General features: G+C 40.8%; 1 protein-coding gene across 4 annotated transcripts in view; it reads right to left on the reverse strand.

The window, feature by feature from the left end:
- The window catches only part of PLCH1 (phospholipase C eta 1), a gene marked incomplete at its 5' end in the record, with an annotated part of 212,634 nt that extends 197,771 nt beyond the window's left edge, over positions 1-14,863 (reverse strand). For all 4 annotated transcript variants that reach the window (XM_082655618.1, XM_082655617.1, XM_082655615.1 and 1 more), the window contains one exon: positions 14,785-14,863. In XM_082655618.1, coding sequence (XP_082511744.1) covers positions 14,785-14,863 — 79 coding nt within the window. The remainder of the gene's footprint in view (positions 1-14,784) is intronic.
- Between the last annotated feature and the right edge of the window lie 3,574 nt (positions 14,864-18,437).

Genomic DNA, 18,437 nt, shown 5'->3' on the forward strand with positions numbered 1-18,437 from the left:
TAAAGACTTTGGAGAAAAGAGGAAAGAATTGCTCCTTCATGAATACTAAAGATGATAAAATAGGAAACCAATAACATTTTATCACTTTATATAAATTAATCTAATTTAGAAATAATTTAGTACTATGATTTATGCAGAACTTATCTAGCCAAGAAAAATTTTTATATTACCAGTATCAGAAAACATGGTATGTACACTTGCCAGATATTAAACATCTGCACTGCTTTATACAATTTAGGAGAAATGGCAAGGGTAGAGGATCAAAAAATATAATTATGAGATTCAAAGAGATCAAAATAAGAGGCATATGAGAATATTATTTCCCAGATGGGTTCTCAGGAGCTAAAATAGGAGTACACATCTATGAAAGATGGTTGCAATCACAGGCTGCAAGTTGAGACAACTGAAACTGAGTATTTGTCCTTGAAAAACAACCATTCTCCTGACACTAACATAATTCACAAAGATATGGACACTCTTACTATTTCTTGGTAGATGCAAAGAGGGACCACTAAAGAGTTAACTTCCACAACTAAAGGCTATTCATCTGTGGTTTTACAAAGCAGCGGCTTTCAATGTTTTATTACTAGAAATGAAAAATGTTCTAAATGTCCTTTGGATTCATGGAGTCAACACTTTACCAGATAGTGAAATCATTACTTGATCTAAATGCTACATGGATTATATGACTTTATTTGTAAAGTTCAGCACCTGGTTCCCCACAGAGAGTTAATAATCATTTATTAGCCATGAAGACAAAAAAAGTCAGTTGGATGCCACCAGGTGAGGAGAGCCCTGTCTCACAGAGCCCTGCTGCCCTCAGTGATGGAGAAACCAGGGCGATGCTCAGTATGCCCCCTCCTCCAGCAGCTCTGCAATGAATATTTCACACTCACTTGGCCAACACACAGAGGCTTTAAAATGCTTTCATTGCTTTTATGTCACAATAGTCCAATGCTATAAAAATGTAACCATTTCCAATAATCAGAAAATGCAGAGATTTGTGAGATCGATCCCACAGAAATCCACTTACCATTTCATAATATTTAGCTCAGATCACAAAGACCAGCTGAGTGGGAAAGGCAGAATGTTGGCTTTTAGAATTAACCCTGCAGCTAGCTGGTTGAATACGAATATGCTTTCTCATCTATAAGAGGAGAGTGGTTTTAGTCAAAGGTTTATAATGTTCCAAAGGGGCAAGTAACAGATTGCTTTGAAATATGATGAAAGCTAAGGACTTTGTTCATAGGAGGGGGGTGAACAAATGTATATGCATATATACACAGAGTGTTTGGAATGATATTTTCAGAGATTACACAGCTTCCTGAAGCCTAGCTAGAGGTTCTGTTCAGAATTCCCCAATCAGATGGCTTCTCAAGTTCTTTCTAGTTCTGCTATGCCATGCACACTGCAGACCAGGGTGTTGCTTACATCCTTAACTATATACAAAGTTTCCATCCTCTAAATGTGTTGGTTTGTGGGAGTTATTCTCTTCCCTCTAACCCCATTCCTCTTCCACCAGTTCCTTGAAGAATAAGGACTAATCCCTCACTCATGAGGACTCACACCCAAGCCCAGTGGGTCTCTCAGAGCAGCACTGTCCACACTTTACTATACACTCAATCACCTGGAGATCTGGGGAAAATGCAGATTCCAATTCAGCAGGTCCCAGGTGGGGCTGTGAGTCTGCATTTCTAACAAGCTCCCAGGGACCACTCCAGTAGATACCAGCTCTCAGCCCCTACCCCAGTTCCCTAAGCTCCCTTCTCAGCCTGAGGGCAGCTCACCATGGTGTTTCTGTGGAGTTCTCTAGTGACCTCTAAAAGGTCTGAAGTTCTTTTAAAACATTCGAATCCATCCTACCCATCCCTAAATCCGAACTGCTTTAAAAGAAAAAACTTCGTGTAATACATCATTGTGTCACAATAGTGGAAAAACTCTGGATTTTAGAGTATGACAAACCTGGGTTTGAACACCATAACCTAACAATGTGGTTTTTGGCAAAATGTTTACCTCTCTGAGTTTCATCCCTAAAACTGTCCTGATGAAAGACTTAAAAGAGAGAACGCTGGATGCAAACTATTATATATAGGATGGATAAACAACAAGGTCCTATTGTATAGCACAGGGAACTATATTCAATATCCTGTGATAAACCATAATGGAAAAGAATATGAAAAAGAATATATATATTTATAACTGAGTCACTTTGCTGTACAGCAGAAATTAAGACATTTTAAATCTTCAATAAAATTTTTTTAAAAGAGATAATGTTAGTAAAGCAACCAGCATCGCCAGTCCTAATGATAACCTTGATTCAGCATCAGCCCGAACATTTCCTGATGGTGCCCCAAGAATACTGGAATACAGAATCCACCGATTCCTCCTGACAAGGTCTAAACTTAGTTATCTTAACATTGACCCCAGATTCCTCTTTGTGTTCCCCATATGACTCCAATGTGCAAAGAAGGAACTATCATGCAAAACAAGAGTGATCTGAGAAGACAAGATTTTTCCTTCACAACTCTGAACTTCTAGGAATAACATAGGGACACTGAGAATCGGTCTTCTCGCATGTGAAGTGATGAAGGCAGAACATATGTCTACAGGGGCTGACAAAGTTTGCCTTAGTTTTCCAGGGTAGACAGACAAACACAATTCTAATAATACTCAAGATTAAACTGATGTACTCCATATGATGGTACTGTTCTCCCAATTCCTGTGTTTCATATTTATTTCTGCATCCCTCCTTTAATTTATCCTGTTGCGAACTGTATAGTCCTCATTATGGATTAATCAAAACAAAACACTTGGGCTTCCCTGGTGGTGCAGTGGTTGAGAGTCCGCCTGCAGATGCAGGGAACATGGGTTTGTGCCCCGCTCCGGGAAGATCCCACATGCCCGTGAGCCATGGCCGCTGAGCCTGCGCGTCTGGAGCCTGTGCTCCGCAACAGGAGAGACCACAACAGTGAGAGGCCCGCATACCTCAAAAAAAAAAAAACAAAAAATAGAACACTTAATACATTCTGCTTCCTGTTGTTAAGAATCTTCTCAAAGTATTTCTGTTTACCATCAGGAGGCTATGGATAACCCTGTGAGGTCAGTTAAGGCTAAAAGGTATATATTTGTATCATGCAACAAATATATCAGCTGTAATGTTAAGACAAGTCATACTTAAAGGGCACTAAGAAAGCATGATATTAAAAGGAATATGAAATAAATCTGTTGGAAGAAAATGACCATATGAAGGTGAGCATATCACTTGCCCCTCCCACTCCTCTGCATAAAATCAAGTTTCATACATCACTTTTGCTCAAACTAGCAAATAATTACATACTGTTCTAAATCAGTAAATTAATTCGATTTAGCTTACTGATTAGATCAATATTTTAGTAAGTCAACAATTTTAGCCCAGTAATTCTCACCCCTCACAGTGCATCAAAATCACCTGAAGTTAAACAGAAAGATACAGATATAAGGAATAAAAGGATGAACACACAGGCCACGCACTCCCACCCGCCTAGAGATGATTTAAGTAGGATTGGGTAGAACGCAACCACCAGTATTTTTTAAGCACCCCAGTAGATTCTAATATATAACTAGAGTTAAGAATCACTACTTAGGACTTCCCTGGTGGAGCAGTGGTTAAGAATCCTCCTGCCAGTGCGGGGGACACGGGTCCGATCCCTGGTCTGGGAAGATCCCATGTGCCGCGGAGCAACTAAACCCGTGTACCACAACTACTGAGCCCGGGCGACACAACTACCGAAGCGGGCATGCCTAGAGCCCGAGCTCTTCAACAAGAGAAGTTACTGTAATGAGAAGCCCGCGCACCGCAATGAAGAGTAGCCCCCGCTCACAGCAACTAAAGAAAACCCACGCGCAATGAAGACCCAACGCAGCCTAAATAAATAAATTAATTATTTTTTAAAAAAGGATCACTAAAAAAAAAAAAAAAAAAAAAAAAAGGATCACTACTTAGTCTTTGGTTTTTTGTTTGTTTTTTTGTGTGGGTGGTACGCGGGCCTCTCACTGTTGTGGCCTCTCCCGTTGCGGAGCACAGGCTCCGGCTGCGCAGGCTCAGTGGCCATGGCTCACGGGCCCAGCCACTCCGCGGCATGTGGGATCTTCCTGGACGGGAGCACGAACCCGTGTCCCCTGCATCGGCAGGCGGACTCTCAACCACTGCGCCACCAGGGAAGCCCAGTCTTTGGTTTTTAAATCACTTTAAGAAAGTACAGACTTAAAACACATACTGAGATTATAGATTATTTCTTTAGTCTTTTCTATACTCTCCAACTTTTCAGTGGTGAACTTGTATTGCTATCAGAAAAAAATTAAGTGAAAAAAAATTTTATAGAAAACCAGCATCCACAAAATGCCAAGCATAAACCTTTAAGATTCAGTATAAAATAGGCTATCATCACAGAAAAATAACCATTATCAAATTCATGAATTCTATAGTTCCGTTGAGAGAATATGTATTTGCCACCTTAAGTCTGGAGTATTCAACACACCAGAATCTAATTGGTTGCCAACTGGAATTACCTGCAGAGTTCTAAAAATTCCCCCAGGCCCTAACCATAACCCAGACCAATTAATCAGACCCTCTGGGCTGGGACACGCACAACAGTTTTTTTTAATACTCCCAGGTGATTCCAACATGCAACCAAGGCTGGGAACCATTGGCTAAAAGAGTTCATTAATACAAGCCTCTAGAGATAAGCCTCTGCTGAAAGGTATTAAAATTCTGACACTGATACAATTTCAAAAAATGGTCATTTGTGGAAATGTATTGATATTCAATTTCAAGTTGCCAAGGAATAAAATAGGACACTAAACAATAAATGTGTGCACTGTTCTCCCTTTAAATTGGGAATAAGTCACCACCTTCTACATTTAAATACAAGAAGTTCTGAGATCACTGTTATATGTCAGTCACATATGCTGACCAAGAAAGGAATACTGACAAGACAAAATTGGACAAAAAATGTTTTCACAGATTCTACATTTATTCTACCCAAGTAGGTATTATTCTTGGGGTAACTTTGCTACCTAGAAGTCAGAAATGTACTCTGCTGTTGCTTGAGATTCTTAGATGAAAGGCCTAGATGCTCACCATTTTTCTTGTTTGTAAATCTGAAATAAAAGTGCATCTTCTTAACTTTTAAAGAAGCTGTTTGATTATTCTCTTCATGCACCCCCAGGCCTCCTTTCCACCTCTCTTACTGAGAAAGCTGGTGCTTTTGTTTTGGTGCAGGTCTATTCTGCTCTCTGGGGTAAGAATTACCCTACAGATGACAACTCACTTCTGTGTCTGAAGATTTTCAGACTCAAGCAGCAGAGAATTTTAATAGTATGCAAAATACTGCAACTAAACATCTTTTATTAAGAGGGTTATTTTAACAGGCAAAACCTCCATTTTCAGAGTTGAATAAAATAAACCCATATATAACCAACATGGAAATTCTGGAAAGTATTATTAAATGAATTCAAAAAGTCTAAGAAATTCTTTTAAAGAAATGGGTTTGTCCTTTTCCACTTTGAGGCATTATACATTTGTAATCATCTTTTCTAAAGCACACTAGGATTCTCAGCAAAGTGGGCTTTCCCTTCTCAATCTCAGGAAGGAATGGTTTAGGTGCATTCTTCTGTTCTCCAAGGCAAAAGCATGAGTGAAGGGAAGAAGAGGGTCTGCAGCCAAGGAACTGATGTATTCCACAGCACAAAGATGAAAGGCCAAGAGGCACAGGAAAAGATGCTCAACATCACTGATTATCAGAGAAATGCAATACAATGAGGTGTCACCTCACACCAGTCAGAATGGCCAAAGTCAAAAAACCTACAAACAATAAACGCTGGAGAGGGTGTGGAGAAAAGGGAAACCTCTTGCACTGTTGGTGGGAATGTAAATCGGTACAGCCACTATGGAGAACAGTATGGAGGTCCCTTAAAAAACTAAAAATAGAGCTACCATATGATCCAGCAACCCCACTCCTGGGCAAATATCCAGAGAAAAGCATAATTTGAAAAGATACATGCACCCCAATATTCATTGCAGCGCTATTTACAATAGCCAGGGCATGGAAGCAACCTAAATGTCTATCAATAGAGGAATGGATAAAGAAGATGTGGTATATAGAGAGAATGGAATATTACTCAGCCATAAAAAAGAATGAAATAATGTCATTTGCAGCAATGGATGGACCTAGAGATTATCATACTAAGTGAAGGAATTCAGACAGAGAAAGACAAATATCATGATATAGTTTATATGTGGAATCTAAAAACTTGGTACAAATGAAACTACTTACAAAACAGAAATAGAGTCACAGATGTAGAAAACAAACTTATGGTTACCAAGGTTAGGGGGAGGGATAAATTGGGAGATTGGGATTGACATATACACACTACTATATATTAAATAGAAAATCAACAAGGACCTACTGTATAACACAGGGAACTCTACTCAATATTGTGTAATGACCTATATAGGAAAAGAATCTGAAAAAGAATGGATATATGTATAACTGATTCACTTTGCTGTACAGCAGAAACTAACACAACATTGTAAATCAACTACACTCCAATAACAATTAATTAAAAAAAAAAGATTAAAGGCCAAACTTGAGAGTGCAAAAATAATGAAACAGTAGGTGGTTCTTATCTCCACTGTAATTAAGATGAGTATATGCAATGCACTCTACTATGTACTGGAGATACGAGTGAGAACAGTCTCTACTCCCCTGGAACTTAGAAGTACAAGGAGGACAAAAATTAAACTGGTTATCACAAAATTAATTGTTTTATTACAACAGTGATAATACAATGAGGCAGCAATGCAGGGTGATAGGAGAGTATAAAAAGGGAACTGACCCAGTCTGGGAAGTCAGTATAAGCTTCTCTGCAGAGGGGACCCTTATTCTGGTGTCTGAAGGATGGGGTAGCAGCCAGCTAAGCAAAAAAGGGGTAAGTTTTGTGGGCAAGGAACGGGAAGGTCAGTGTAGCTGTGGTGCAAAGAGGGAGGGGAAGCAAGAGATAAGGCTGGCAAGGCAGCCGGGTACTGGTGCGGAAGAGGGAATTCTGCTCCAGACATGCTGAGTCTGAGGACCTGCAGGCATCAGTGGAGCTGTCAGGTAGGAGGATGGACATCTGGGTATGGTGCTAAGCCAGGAATACACTGTTGGGAGCTATCGGCACACAGATGGGAGTTGAAGCTGCTGGAATAGGTGAAAAACACACTAGGCTATGGGCTTTAAATTTTTTAAAAATCTGACTATCCCTTTGAAACCAACAGTTTGCATCTGTAACAAGCCCAAACATACCTGCTGAAAGGAATGAGCCCTAAAAATATATAAACTATCACAGGTCCACTGGGATGACTTTTCATGTACACAGTGTAAAGGACCAAACTGGAATTTTTAATCTTTGTTTTGATAGATGGGAGACAAGAGGGTTTTGTGATTACAAATACAATCACTAATAATTATTACTGTGGTCCAAGAAAAAAATCTGGATCTTTTGTATAACTAAATTAAATAATTATGCTGCTGTGGAAGAACCCTGAATCTACCCATGGAAAGACATTTCATCCTCGCATGAATCTCTGTGCATACGTTAGGCACAGAGTAGAAAAGACAACTGGGAAAATGAGAGAGCAGAGGAAAATTAATTATAATTATGGAAATGCAGATTAAAGAACAAAGGCTTAAATTTGTAACACAGGTCTAAGGGGACATAACGCTCTTATGTAACCACTTAAAACGTGAGAAGTCTGCAAATCTGAAGGAAAAGTTGACTCTTTATTAGATATATTTCTTCTAACTTAGTAACCAGAAAATTGGTATTCCCAAGCATAAGGAATAAAATAATCAAGGGCCCTTCTGCTTGACTGGACTCCCAATGGCCACAGGTTTGAGAGAATTTGAGAGTCTATCGGGAAAGGCCAGCCAAGGTTATCACTTAACACAACAGGCTTGTTTCAAACAACGACTAAAGCTAAAGCTTCAGAGACTGACCACTGTTAACTTCTCATCCATCTGGGCTTCCCAGGTACCCAGATCTTCAATTTGTCATTTTGCTACGCATTCCACCGGGATCTTTTTATGCCCTCCATCGTTACAGAATGTAAATGACCTCAACACGGAAAGCATGACAAAAGAGAACACTGTGGGTTCTCTTTTGTCAGCAAAATCCCATCAAATTAGATTCCCGATGGGGAAAAGAGGCCAAGACATCTCACCATGGATTTTTATAAATCTAGATCGTTGTTTGGCTCTGATCGATCCAGCTACACAACCTTGCAAGAAGCAAGCACAATAAAGAACACTAGTACCTTTGGGGAAAGGAAGTCTCTCTAATCCAAAATGTTCACGGACAAGGACCAGCCTGGAGTGGCTCTAGAGAGGTCCAAGGAGAACTGTCAGGGGTGAAGAGGGTGGGATTCCATCCATTCAAAATCGCATGACCTGAGCCCGTTATGTGCACAGCCTAGGCACCTGGAGTGGCACAAACAGTACTCTGAGGATTAAAATCGGAGCACCCCTCATTCCCAGAGACAAGCAGGGGAAGGGCTACAAAAGAATAATTCAGAGGCTTCCTAAGGCTTGTGGGAGTAGCCCCCATAACAGCGTGAGTAGGTCTGGGAGGAAGACAGGAACAGCTTCATAACCAGCCCATCCTCCACAGCCTGCGGCAGCCTGCAGAACTCCACGTGCAGAAACATGGAGATAAGAGAAAAGGCAGGGACCAGGCAGCTGCCCAAGAGTCCTCAGGGCAAGGGCAGCCAGGCTTCAGCCAGAGAGAATAAGAAATGGACAATGGGTGGGGCTGAAGGGAGACAGTGGGTCCTCTCTGCAGAGTCCTTGGTGACAGAGGGGTCAGGGTGAAACCGAACATCCACAGAAGAGAGAACAGGAGAGAGAGTCTTGATCATCTCACTGCCACTAACATACAAACTGGCCGGGGTGAAGCTCAAAGACCTTTGCTTTCCCCCATCTCTCTTCCTTGTACCAAAATCTGAGGACCTAGGCCTTGAATTCCTCTTCAAGGAGAAGAACTATAGCAGAGCCAAATGAACGCCCCCCCTCACCCCTGACAGACAGGTCAGGCCCACGCTGCAGGTAAGGGAGGAGATGGGATTTAGATGAGTTTGAGATTAACCTTTTAAACTGGATTTGACCCTCAGTAACCAAAAGTAGCCAGAAAGTAATAGAATCTGCCCAAGATGTTGCAAAGAGTATTTTTAAAAGTAGTAACTGGTGAAAAATAAAACAATTTTGTTTATATGCTACACTAAGTTGAGAATGTTCAATAAACCAGTTTGGTCATCATGGAGAAAGACCAAAAAAAGAAAAAAAAAAAGGAAATGAACTTTGGATTTTGATATAAATAGCATTTCACTGAGACTTTCCTTGACAATTTTCTCTGTCTCCTAGGGATGAAGGAAGAACACACGTTACCAAAAAGTTATAGAATAAGATTGTTTCATACTAGCTCACGTTAAGGTTTGTGTTCTAACTAGATAGAAGTATCTACTTTTGCAAGGCCTGAATGGCTGGCTCTAATTTGTCTCAGGCAAGGGAAGAAGTACATAAATCAATTTGGTCAGTTAATTCACTGCAAATTCCCCAGCTGGCCTCTGTTTACAAGTGGCCTGAGGTGGGGAAGTGGAGAAACAAGCATTTCTCGAAATTTTACCACTTAGGAAGAAGTTTAGATGTCATTTGTCCTAAATTGAAGCATTTTGCTGACATGGAAACTTAGTCCCAAAGGAACAACTCATACAAAGCAGCCCAGAGGGAGGGTGGCCCCTGCAAGATGCCACACCTGGGACAGGCCTTGCTCCCTTTGCTGAGCCTTCACTGCCTCTGGCATGTTCACGAGATGCCCCTGAACATCACAGACCTGAAAGTATACCTGCCCTCCGTGCTTTCTGCCTGGTGGCCATGGAAGGGGGAGGGGGAGACTTGAGTGTGGGGCTAAAGAGGAATCTTCTGGGCAAGGCTGCTTCCAGAATTAGTTCTATTACATCATTTAAATGACTCAAGTACATTCTCTCCATTTAAGGCCTATCTTTTTTTTTTTTTTTATACTTTCTCTCAACTGTCTTTGAAATTTTTTCCATTCAGTGTTCCTCTAAGAGATAATACTTTTGATCTTAATGATGTTCACAATATCTTGACTATCATTGCATTAGCAGGAATTCTCTGTGTGCTGGTGTTTTTCTGGACCTAGAAGAGGATGTATATACAGTCATTGGCTGGAAAAGCTAGGGTTTGACTCAGTTAAGAAATGACACTCTGATAAAAAAATCCAGTAATGCCCCAAACCGCTAAAGCAGACAGGCTGCCAAAGTCATACCTTGCTAATAAACTGGCCTAAATGAATGAGAACCGAAATTCATGCCTGCATAATTTCATTCTCCTTTCACATTTACCAGGCCGGATCTGGCATTCTTCTTTTTTTACAACGAGGATGGAATTCCAGTGAGAACTTCTCCACTCTTCTTTGAGTATAATGACATTTGTCCTGAAAGCTTGTCAGTCCTAGCTACTGGTCCCTCCATGTTTGGGAGGGACTCAAGAACAACCCTACACACACACACACACACACACACACACACACACACGAGGGACTCAAGAACAACCTACACACACACACACACACACACGAGGGACTCAAGAACAACCCTACACACACACACACACACACACACACACACACACACACACACACACACACACACACACACACACACACAGGGAAATGCAGCTTTTTGCCAGTGCAAAGGTAACTACAAAGTTTACAATCAAACAAGAATCTTCCTCCTCTTCATTGCCATCTTGTCAGCCCTCTCTTCCCATGTTCTGGCCTGTAGGACACTCCCGTTCACCACACATCCTGTTTGACTACACAGAGACCACAATGTTGCTGCTAGAAGGGAACTTTGGAATCTGGAAAAACCCTCATTTTAGAAAGAGGGAAACTGAGGGTCACCTAGGTGACAAAGGCTACACAAGTGAGTCATAAAAACGGAGCTAAAACTAGTCTCTGGGATCCAATTCAAACCTACTTTGCTTTACAAACTGGCAGTCCAGTTTCTGTCCTACATCACCAATTAGGCCTCTGGCCAGGAAGGGGTGGCTGGCTAAAAACTAATTATTTAATAACTAATTAGTTTGATTAGAAGTTTTTTGTGAGGCAAAGTCAAAGTACATATAAAGCACTTTTTAAAAAACATACTACATAAATATTTAATACCAGAACTATCCTTAATTTTATCCCTAGATAGTAAGAGACACTCGTAATTCAATTCAAAACGTTTCTAGTCTAGATTTGTCTTGGTCATTCAGAAACATTCATATAACAACATGAGAGCAACAGAAATAAATTTCAATATAGTAAGTAGGGGTGATACCATATAACTTACAGGAAAGCAACATCACAATTTTTTCAACATCACAATTATAACTAGCAATGCATGAAAACAAAAATTAAGTCACCTCCAAGTAGGAACTCAAATGTTTGAAAAAAGCTTGTGTGCATTAGAAATTGGATATATATAAATTGTAAATACACTGATAACAGGTTTAAGAATGTGTGTCCCAGGTCAGAAAAAAATGCTGCAATTCACGACAGCCAAGAGAAAGAGCTGAGGGTACAGGTAATTTTCAAATAAAAATAATTCATGAAAATATAAGCCATTAAAGCAAGGTTCATACTACACAAATTATTCTTTGCCCAAGTTTTTTCTCTATATCAAACATGTTAAAACAAAAGCCAACTAGAGGAAACCTCTAGCAATTGGCTTCTTTGATAGGCTCAAAATCCCTTTGGATTCAAGATTCCCTAAAAATCTGGGCAAAGGCCAGGACAAGTGGGAACAAAAACAGCTCATCATAATGCCTACCAGGGGTCCTCTCCTGACTGACACAGAATTGTCAATTCAATCAGCTCATTTCTGTTGCCTAGTACCCACCGTTTCCTACCTTTTCCAGGTATTCCATTCCTACATCAGGACTGTTGCGAAGATGAGAGGAGATAAAAGACCGGGTAGAAACATACAATTAGTGTTATTTCTGTTACTCCAATTTGGGTTGGGAGATTGTGGGTAATTTTCTACATTGTTTCCAATGAGAACCTACCTCCTCTATACTCAGAAAGGGAGGCTATGAATGTGCTTTATGAACTGTGAAACAGTATACAAATATTACATTTTTATTTTTACTTTTATTGACCCCCTACTGCCCACCTAGTCCTCTTTTTAAGGTGGTTCCTTTCTCCTGGGAATACTGCTTAAGTCTGGCTAGCACAATTTGCACATCTGAGTCTGCATATTCTAAAAGTCTATTATCTTGCAGAGGAAATGGTTCTTTTCTGTTTATAATGGAGGTGTTTTGTTTCTTTTTGTTTGGCTTGATTTGGTTATGTAAGGAGAGTTACCAGCAGACCAGGAGAATCCCCTCTAAAAGAAATCTGACCTTTCTAACTCAACATGTCCTGTCTTTTCTCATAAATGTTCAGAAATCATCTACAAAGATGTTATCACTAGTGCCCCCTTGGCTTAAAATATACCAAGACTCCTCACAATCCTCCATAAAGTTAAATAAATTCCTGTCTTCACAGACATTACTTTTCTGCAGAAGTAAATACAGTGGAAGAGCAGAGGCATCGTTCTTTCCTGAATTACATATCCTTTGGCATAGAGATCCAAAATGATATTTTAACTATCAGAAATACTTAAAGCTACTGCTTTATTATAAATGACCAGAATCATAATTCTCACTGGCTTTAGTCCTTTTAATCTTGGGAAGATTTGATATCTCTAAATCTTCTCAAATGAGTAATTCTTCAACGTAAGTAACCAAGTCATATTTTAAGTATTCTACTGCCCTCTTGTGAATCTCATGTTCAGAGGCAAGATAGCTCACAAAATACATACAGCAACTGGAATTCTCAGAAATACTTCAGTGGAATCTCAGAGACTAGAACTAGGAAGAACCTAAAAAATCATCGAGACCAGTACACTCATTTCACAGACGAGAAAACTGAGATCCTGAAGGATTATATAACGTAGTCAAGATCAGACATGGCTGGTTAATAGCAGAGAGAATACTGTTGAATAGAACTTAAACCTCTCAGAGTGTTAATTTTTCTATTAAAATGGAGGTGCAGCCTGGAAAAAAAATAGTGGGGTTTTGGAGTTGAGCAGACACGAGTTTGATTTTAGATCACCACTTCAACAACTTCCCCAAACCTCTGTTTCCCCATCCATAAGATGGGATGAATAATAACTATCGCAAAGGTGTTGAAAGGATTCAATAGGATCATGTTCCTCAAGCCCTCAGCAATACAGTAATTGACTAAGTGGTAACACAGTTTTAACAATACATAGGAAATTGTTTTTAAGTTGTTATAGCCTTTGAGATCTCTGGACAAAGGTATTCTAAAGTAATGAATAAATAAAATCTGAACTTTTTCAAAATTGGCACAAAACTTGGAAAAAATAAAGCTAATTTTTCTAACTCCTGTGTTTATCATATTTATTCTTTTTTTTTTTTTTAATACAAGTAAATTTGTAACAGAAAGCACCACACAGCAAACACTGTGTGAGAGATGAAGCAACGAACAGGGTCCTTAGATGAGGTTCACAGGAAAACAAAGCAGAACTCAGTGCCAGCGTGTTAAGTCACCATATCTTAGTCTCCTTTGCTAAGAGGCTGTCGCCGCTGCAATGCCAAGAGAGCCAGCCTGGAAGGGTAGAGGCTAGAATTTTAGATCTGACCTTGCTAATAGCTGACTATGCCAACTTGGGCTGGTCATTTCATCTCTGCTTCCCTTTCTTGACCTGTAAATGAAGGCATCCTCTACGGAGTAAAGTCCGATAGTGAGGTGGCATAATGAACGTGAAAAAACATTGTAAGATGTGCTTTAACAAAGTAAGTAGGGTTAAGTTTGTTATCTTAAACTTAATCTAAAGCAATAAAAAAACAGTAAGTCTGCACTAAATTGGGGAAGAAAAACCAAACTTAGAAAGTTGAAGGTAGCTTAGATCACGGATTCTGTTCAGTAGCACTCCACTTCTCATGAAATCTCTCTTCCCTCTACAATTCCACCAGCTCTTAATGGAGATTACTCCAAAAATTCTGCCAACACATGAATCTCTGACTCTTAAGTAAATTTCACTCAAGGGCACCCTGATATCAGGATTGACAGAGCTTATCCCTGGCTGTATAACACAAAACAAATATGCCAGCAGGGTAAAGGCAATTCATCTTAGTTTGCCATGAAAATGACTAATGTTGATTATTCTCTGATTTACGGCTGCAGTCATCCAACCTGATCGTTATGGTTAAGTGCCCTCACCTGCTCTGTTTTTATATGGAGCCTGATAGAAGGCACACACCATGCTGGTTATAAGCCCTGATTGATGATCCACCGATATTAACCGAGAACTACCTAATGGGTCTAGCTCCCCCAATTTCAAACATCGGAAAGGGATATTACTGGAGTTGACAGTGTAGTAGAAGAGGAAAGGCACTGACATAAACTAACCTGAGAGGTAGAAAGTAACGATGCTGTTATGGCTGCTGAGGGGTGGCACACAGCTTGCAACTCTGCGGAATGAGTCCAGTGGGGATTCTTGGGTAATTTTTCAGCAACAAGTTAACTCAGGCTCTTGGTTCAACCCAACAATCATACCACATTTGCATCCAGAGTGCTGGAATAAAAGTGCTCTCAGAAACAAAAGATCCGCCTACAGGAGTAGAAAAGGCAACTCACCGTGAAACAGACTGTTGTCCACCAGAAAATGCCTGCGGTACTGCACACAGTTCCTTTTCTCCAAGTTCCAGTAACTCATTGTCAGAAGATTTCTGGCACAGCATCAAAACAAAATTGCTCTGTCAAGGGAAAAGGAAGGAGACAAAAATGAAGAAGGCGGAAGCCACACGCTCATGCTGGCCGCCTGACACCATTAGTCCCCGGGCCTTAGCGGGCAGCACGCAGGCCTCACACCTTCCCCACGTGGGGAGCTGGAATGCCCCAGGGCCCAAGAAATTCCCCACAGGTCTTCCCACTGGATAGAAGGTCACTTAACATACCACAACAGGAGCTTTTTCTAATAGCACCTGAAGGGGCTCAAAGTTACTGTTGTCCTGGGGGTGGGGGGGAATCAATCCACCAATGGAGAACAAGTTTCAGAACTGGTTTATGTGCTCTAGGCTTCGCCCGCACTCAGCCAGGACTCAAACCAGTCAATGCTGGTAGCTTTTCAGGAAATCTCAGTTGCAGGCGGGGAGGGGACTAACAGGAGGGTGACTGACATTCCCAGTTTCCGACTTTTGTGTCAGCACCAGTCTGGTGGACTGCGTACCTGACCAATCCAGGGAAATCTTGGAAATTATAATGGCATCCATGTAACCATGGGCCAGGCAAACACAGCAACAAAGGCCGCCTCCCTCTCTTGGACTCACTGTGGGTGCCCATTTAGGGCCCCTAGGACCTGCCTCTGCCCCCTGTAACCAGAGCCGGGTGAACAAGCAGTGGGCCTGCTCCTCCAGAAGGCTTGCCCCTCCACGGACAGAGAAACACAGTGCTAACCAGAGCAAGGACTTGAAAAGCAGAGATGCCAGCTGATGAATTAGACTCCTCCAAAAGCTGGTGTGCATAACCCCAAACAAGGCTCCCTTTGTTCACAGGATCTGGCTAAAGCAACTTTTCAGAATTCCATCTTCTTTTCTGGTCACAGAATAAAGCCAGGCAAAACCAAGCAAGGCTGGCATGAAGGAAAATCCACAGGTGGGAAACAATTTGTCATCTGTCCTATTAAAGCAATCTAGACTTTTGTGAAGGCACTCCAGGATGGAGTCAGTACTGAAAACAACAAATGATCAGAGCTGTGCCTATTCGTTAATGGAACCACAATTGGTGTAGGTTCCTAAAGCTTCTGCCAGAGCTTCTCCTTGGCTCCCTAAGCCTCATTCTTCCACCCTCCCCTACCTGTAACCTATTCTACCTTTTCTCAGGCTCCAGGAGACCTGACCCCCCCTTCTTCTTACCCCACCCCCACCTGGCTAAATCTGGCTGCTTCTCCCACTCCCTGGGGCTGAGGGTGAGTCCCATCACGCCAAGATACAATCACTCACGGAAAAAACTGTAAAATAAGATAGAAAACAGGTGATTATGGAGACAACCCTCTCTGCCCCCTCCCCACCCAGTATTCCATACTACAAGGATTTCTCTCAAAAAGTATTTTAGGTATACAGTTAGATATGCTCAGTTTTAAAAAAACTCAAAACTGAAACTCGAAAAAAATTTTTTCATTGAAAATCCCCTCTTCCCTCATTTCATGTCTCTCTCCTGGAATGACCACTTTTGCTTAGTGTGAATCATTCCAGTCTTTTTTATGCATTTATTTATACATGTATTCGATTTTGAAGACACGTTTTTAATAAGAATAGCTTTTTTCAAGAATTGGAAATAATTTTCAGTAATATCAGTAGTAACTATTTCCTACAAAAGTATATTCATGATTTATATTAGAAATATTTTACAAAGAAAAATATTTTAGGTTACACAGAATTAAGGAGAACTGTCTGTATTCATGCTAACTTTTCCTTAGTAACTTGATCTTATGGTTTCATGTGTCATTCTTCTTTTTTTTAACATCTTTATTGGAGTATAATTTATTTACAATGGTGTGTTAGTTTCTGCTGTACAACAAAGTGAATCAGCTATATGTATACATATATCCCCATATCCCCTCCCTCTTGTGTCTCCCTCCCAGCCTCCCTATCTCACCCCTCTAGGTGGTCACAAAGCACCAGCTGATCTCCCTGTGCTATGCAGGTGCTTCCCACTAGCTAGCTATTTTACATTTGGTAGTGTATATATGTCATTGTTACTCTCTCACTTTGTCCCAGCTTACCCTTCCCCCTCCCCGTGTCCTCAAGTCCATTCTCTACGTCTGCGTCTTTATTCCTGTCCTGCCCCTAGGTTCATCAGAACCATTTTTTTTTTTAGATTCCATATATATATATATATATATATATATATGTTAGCATACGGTATTTGTTTTCCTCTTTCTGACTTACTTCACTCTGTATGACAGACTCTAGGTCCATCCACCTCACGACAAATAACTCAATTTCGTTTCTTTGTATGGCTGAGTAATATTCCATTGTATATATGTGCCACATCTTCTTTATCCATTCATCTGTCGATGGACACTTAGGTTGCTTCTCATGTGTCATTCTTTATTTTGCCCTCTCTGTTCATAATCAATCCAAGGAAGGTTAGCGGAATCAGAAGATGAAAGAATAAGGTGCTTTTGTGTATAGTCAACAAAACACAAGCACATACCTGACTCTCATTTGGCCCTTCCTTTTAACCAGATGAAAGGAGAGAAGAGGATGTTAGAGTCTGTGACTCACCCATGCTGCTAGGAAAAAGCAGCAGTGGGACTTGAAATCGTACCTTTGGATTACAAACTCTTCTGGGTAGGTGTTTTTAAGAAGAGGGGACTCAGTTTAAATGGTTGAACTAGAACACAAAGGTATATGTAATTGAACCCTATGGTCTCCAGGCTGTGTGCCCCCTATTTTGGTTAATCATGGGCATGTCTTACCTCCCCTGGCATCTGTTTGCTGCTGAAGGGCAGACAGTAAGCCACCCCTGGGTGCCAGACCTGAGCTGGGCACACACTACAGGCCCTCAGTAAACGTCAGTGACGTCCTCGTTCTATGCCGCATTTCCTGGATTCCCTCCAGTATGAGACTGAAGGAAGGAAGTGCCCACTCTGGCCTCCAGAATCACAGCAAATGATTTCAAAATTGAGAGATACCGGAGGTGGAGGTAATGAATGGAGTCAGTAGGGCTGAGGCAGGGGAAGAGACAGCTGTGCAATAAAGCCAATCTCAGCCACAACCAGATTTAGATGAACCAGCAGCCCAGCACTCACTAAGGGGAAGCAACTGAAAGGGACCTTAGAAACGAGCTCAAACCCCACATGGTGTAGCCAGAAGGAAACTGAGGCCCAGAAAGTAGGTGTAACTTGCAAGATAGCACTGCTAGGTAGCTATTCGAGAAAGCTGGCAGGAACCCCAGGCTCAGCAGTACCAAAGCAGGGATCTTTTGAGTGTTTCATGATCCCATTTGTGTGAACATAATGGGTGAAAATATCCACTAAAATATACTTTCATTGATTTAATATTTGCTATTTAATATATGTTACATTTGGAACTCTTTATAGAACATACAGATCCCCAATCCTTGTAAATTAATAACTGACAGTGACTAAGGAACATCGGGTAGAGAAACAACTCATTATTAAGACTAGTTTCAAATTCTGCCTTCAGAACAAGGTTAATATGAACTTTTTTCGTGGATGATAAAGTTATAGGAAATGTTATATGTATGTATTTTACTTATCTTTA

This window comes from Grampus griseus (assembly GCF_964374135.1).
Source record: "Grampus griseus genome assembly, chromosome: 5".
Classification (NCBI taxonomy): Eukaryota; Metazoa; Chordata; class Mammalia; order Artiodactyla; family Delphinidae; genus Grampus; species Grampus griseus.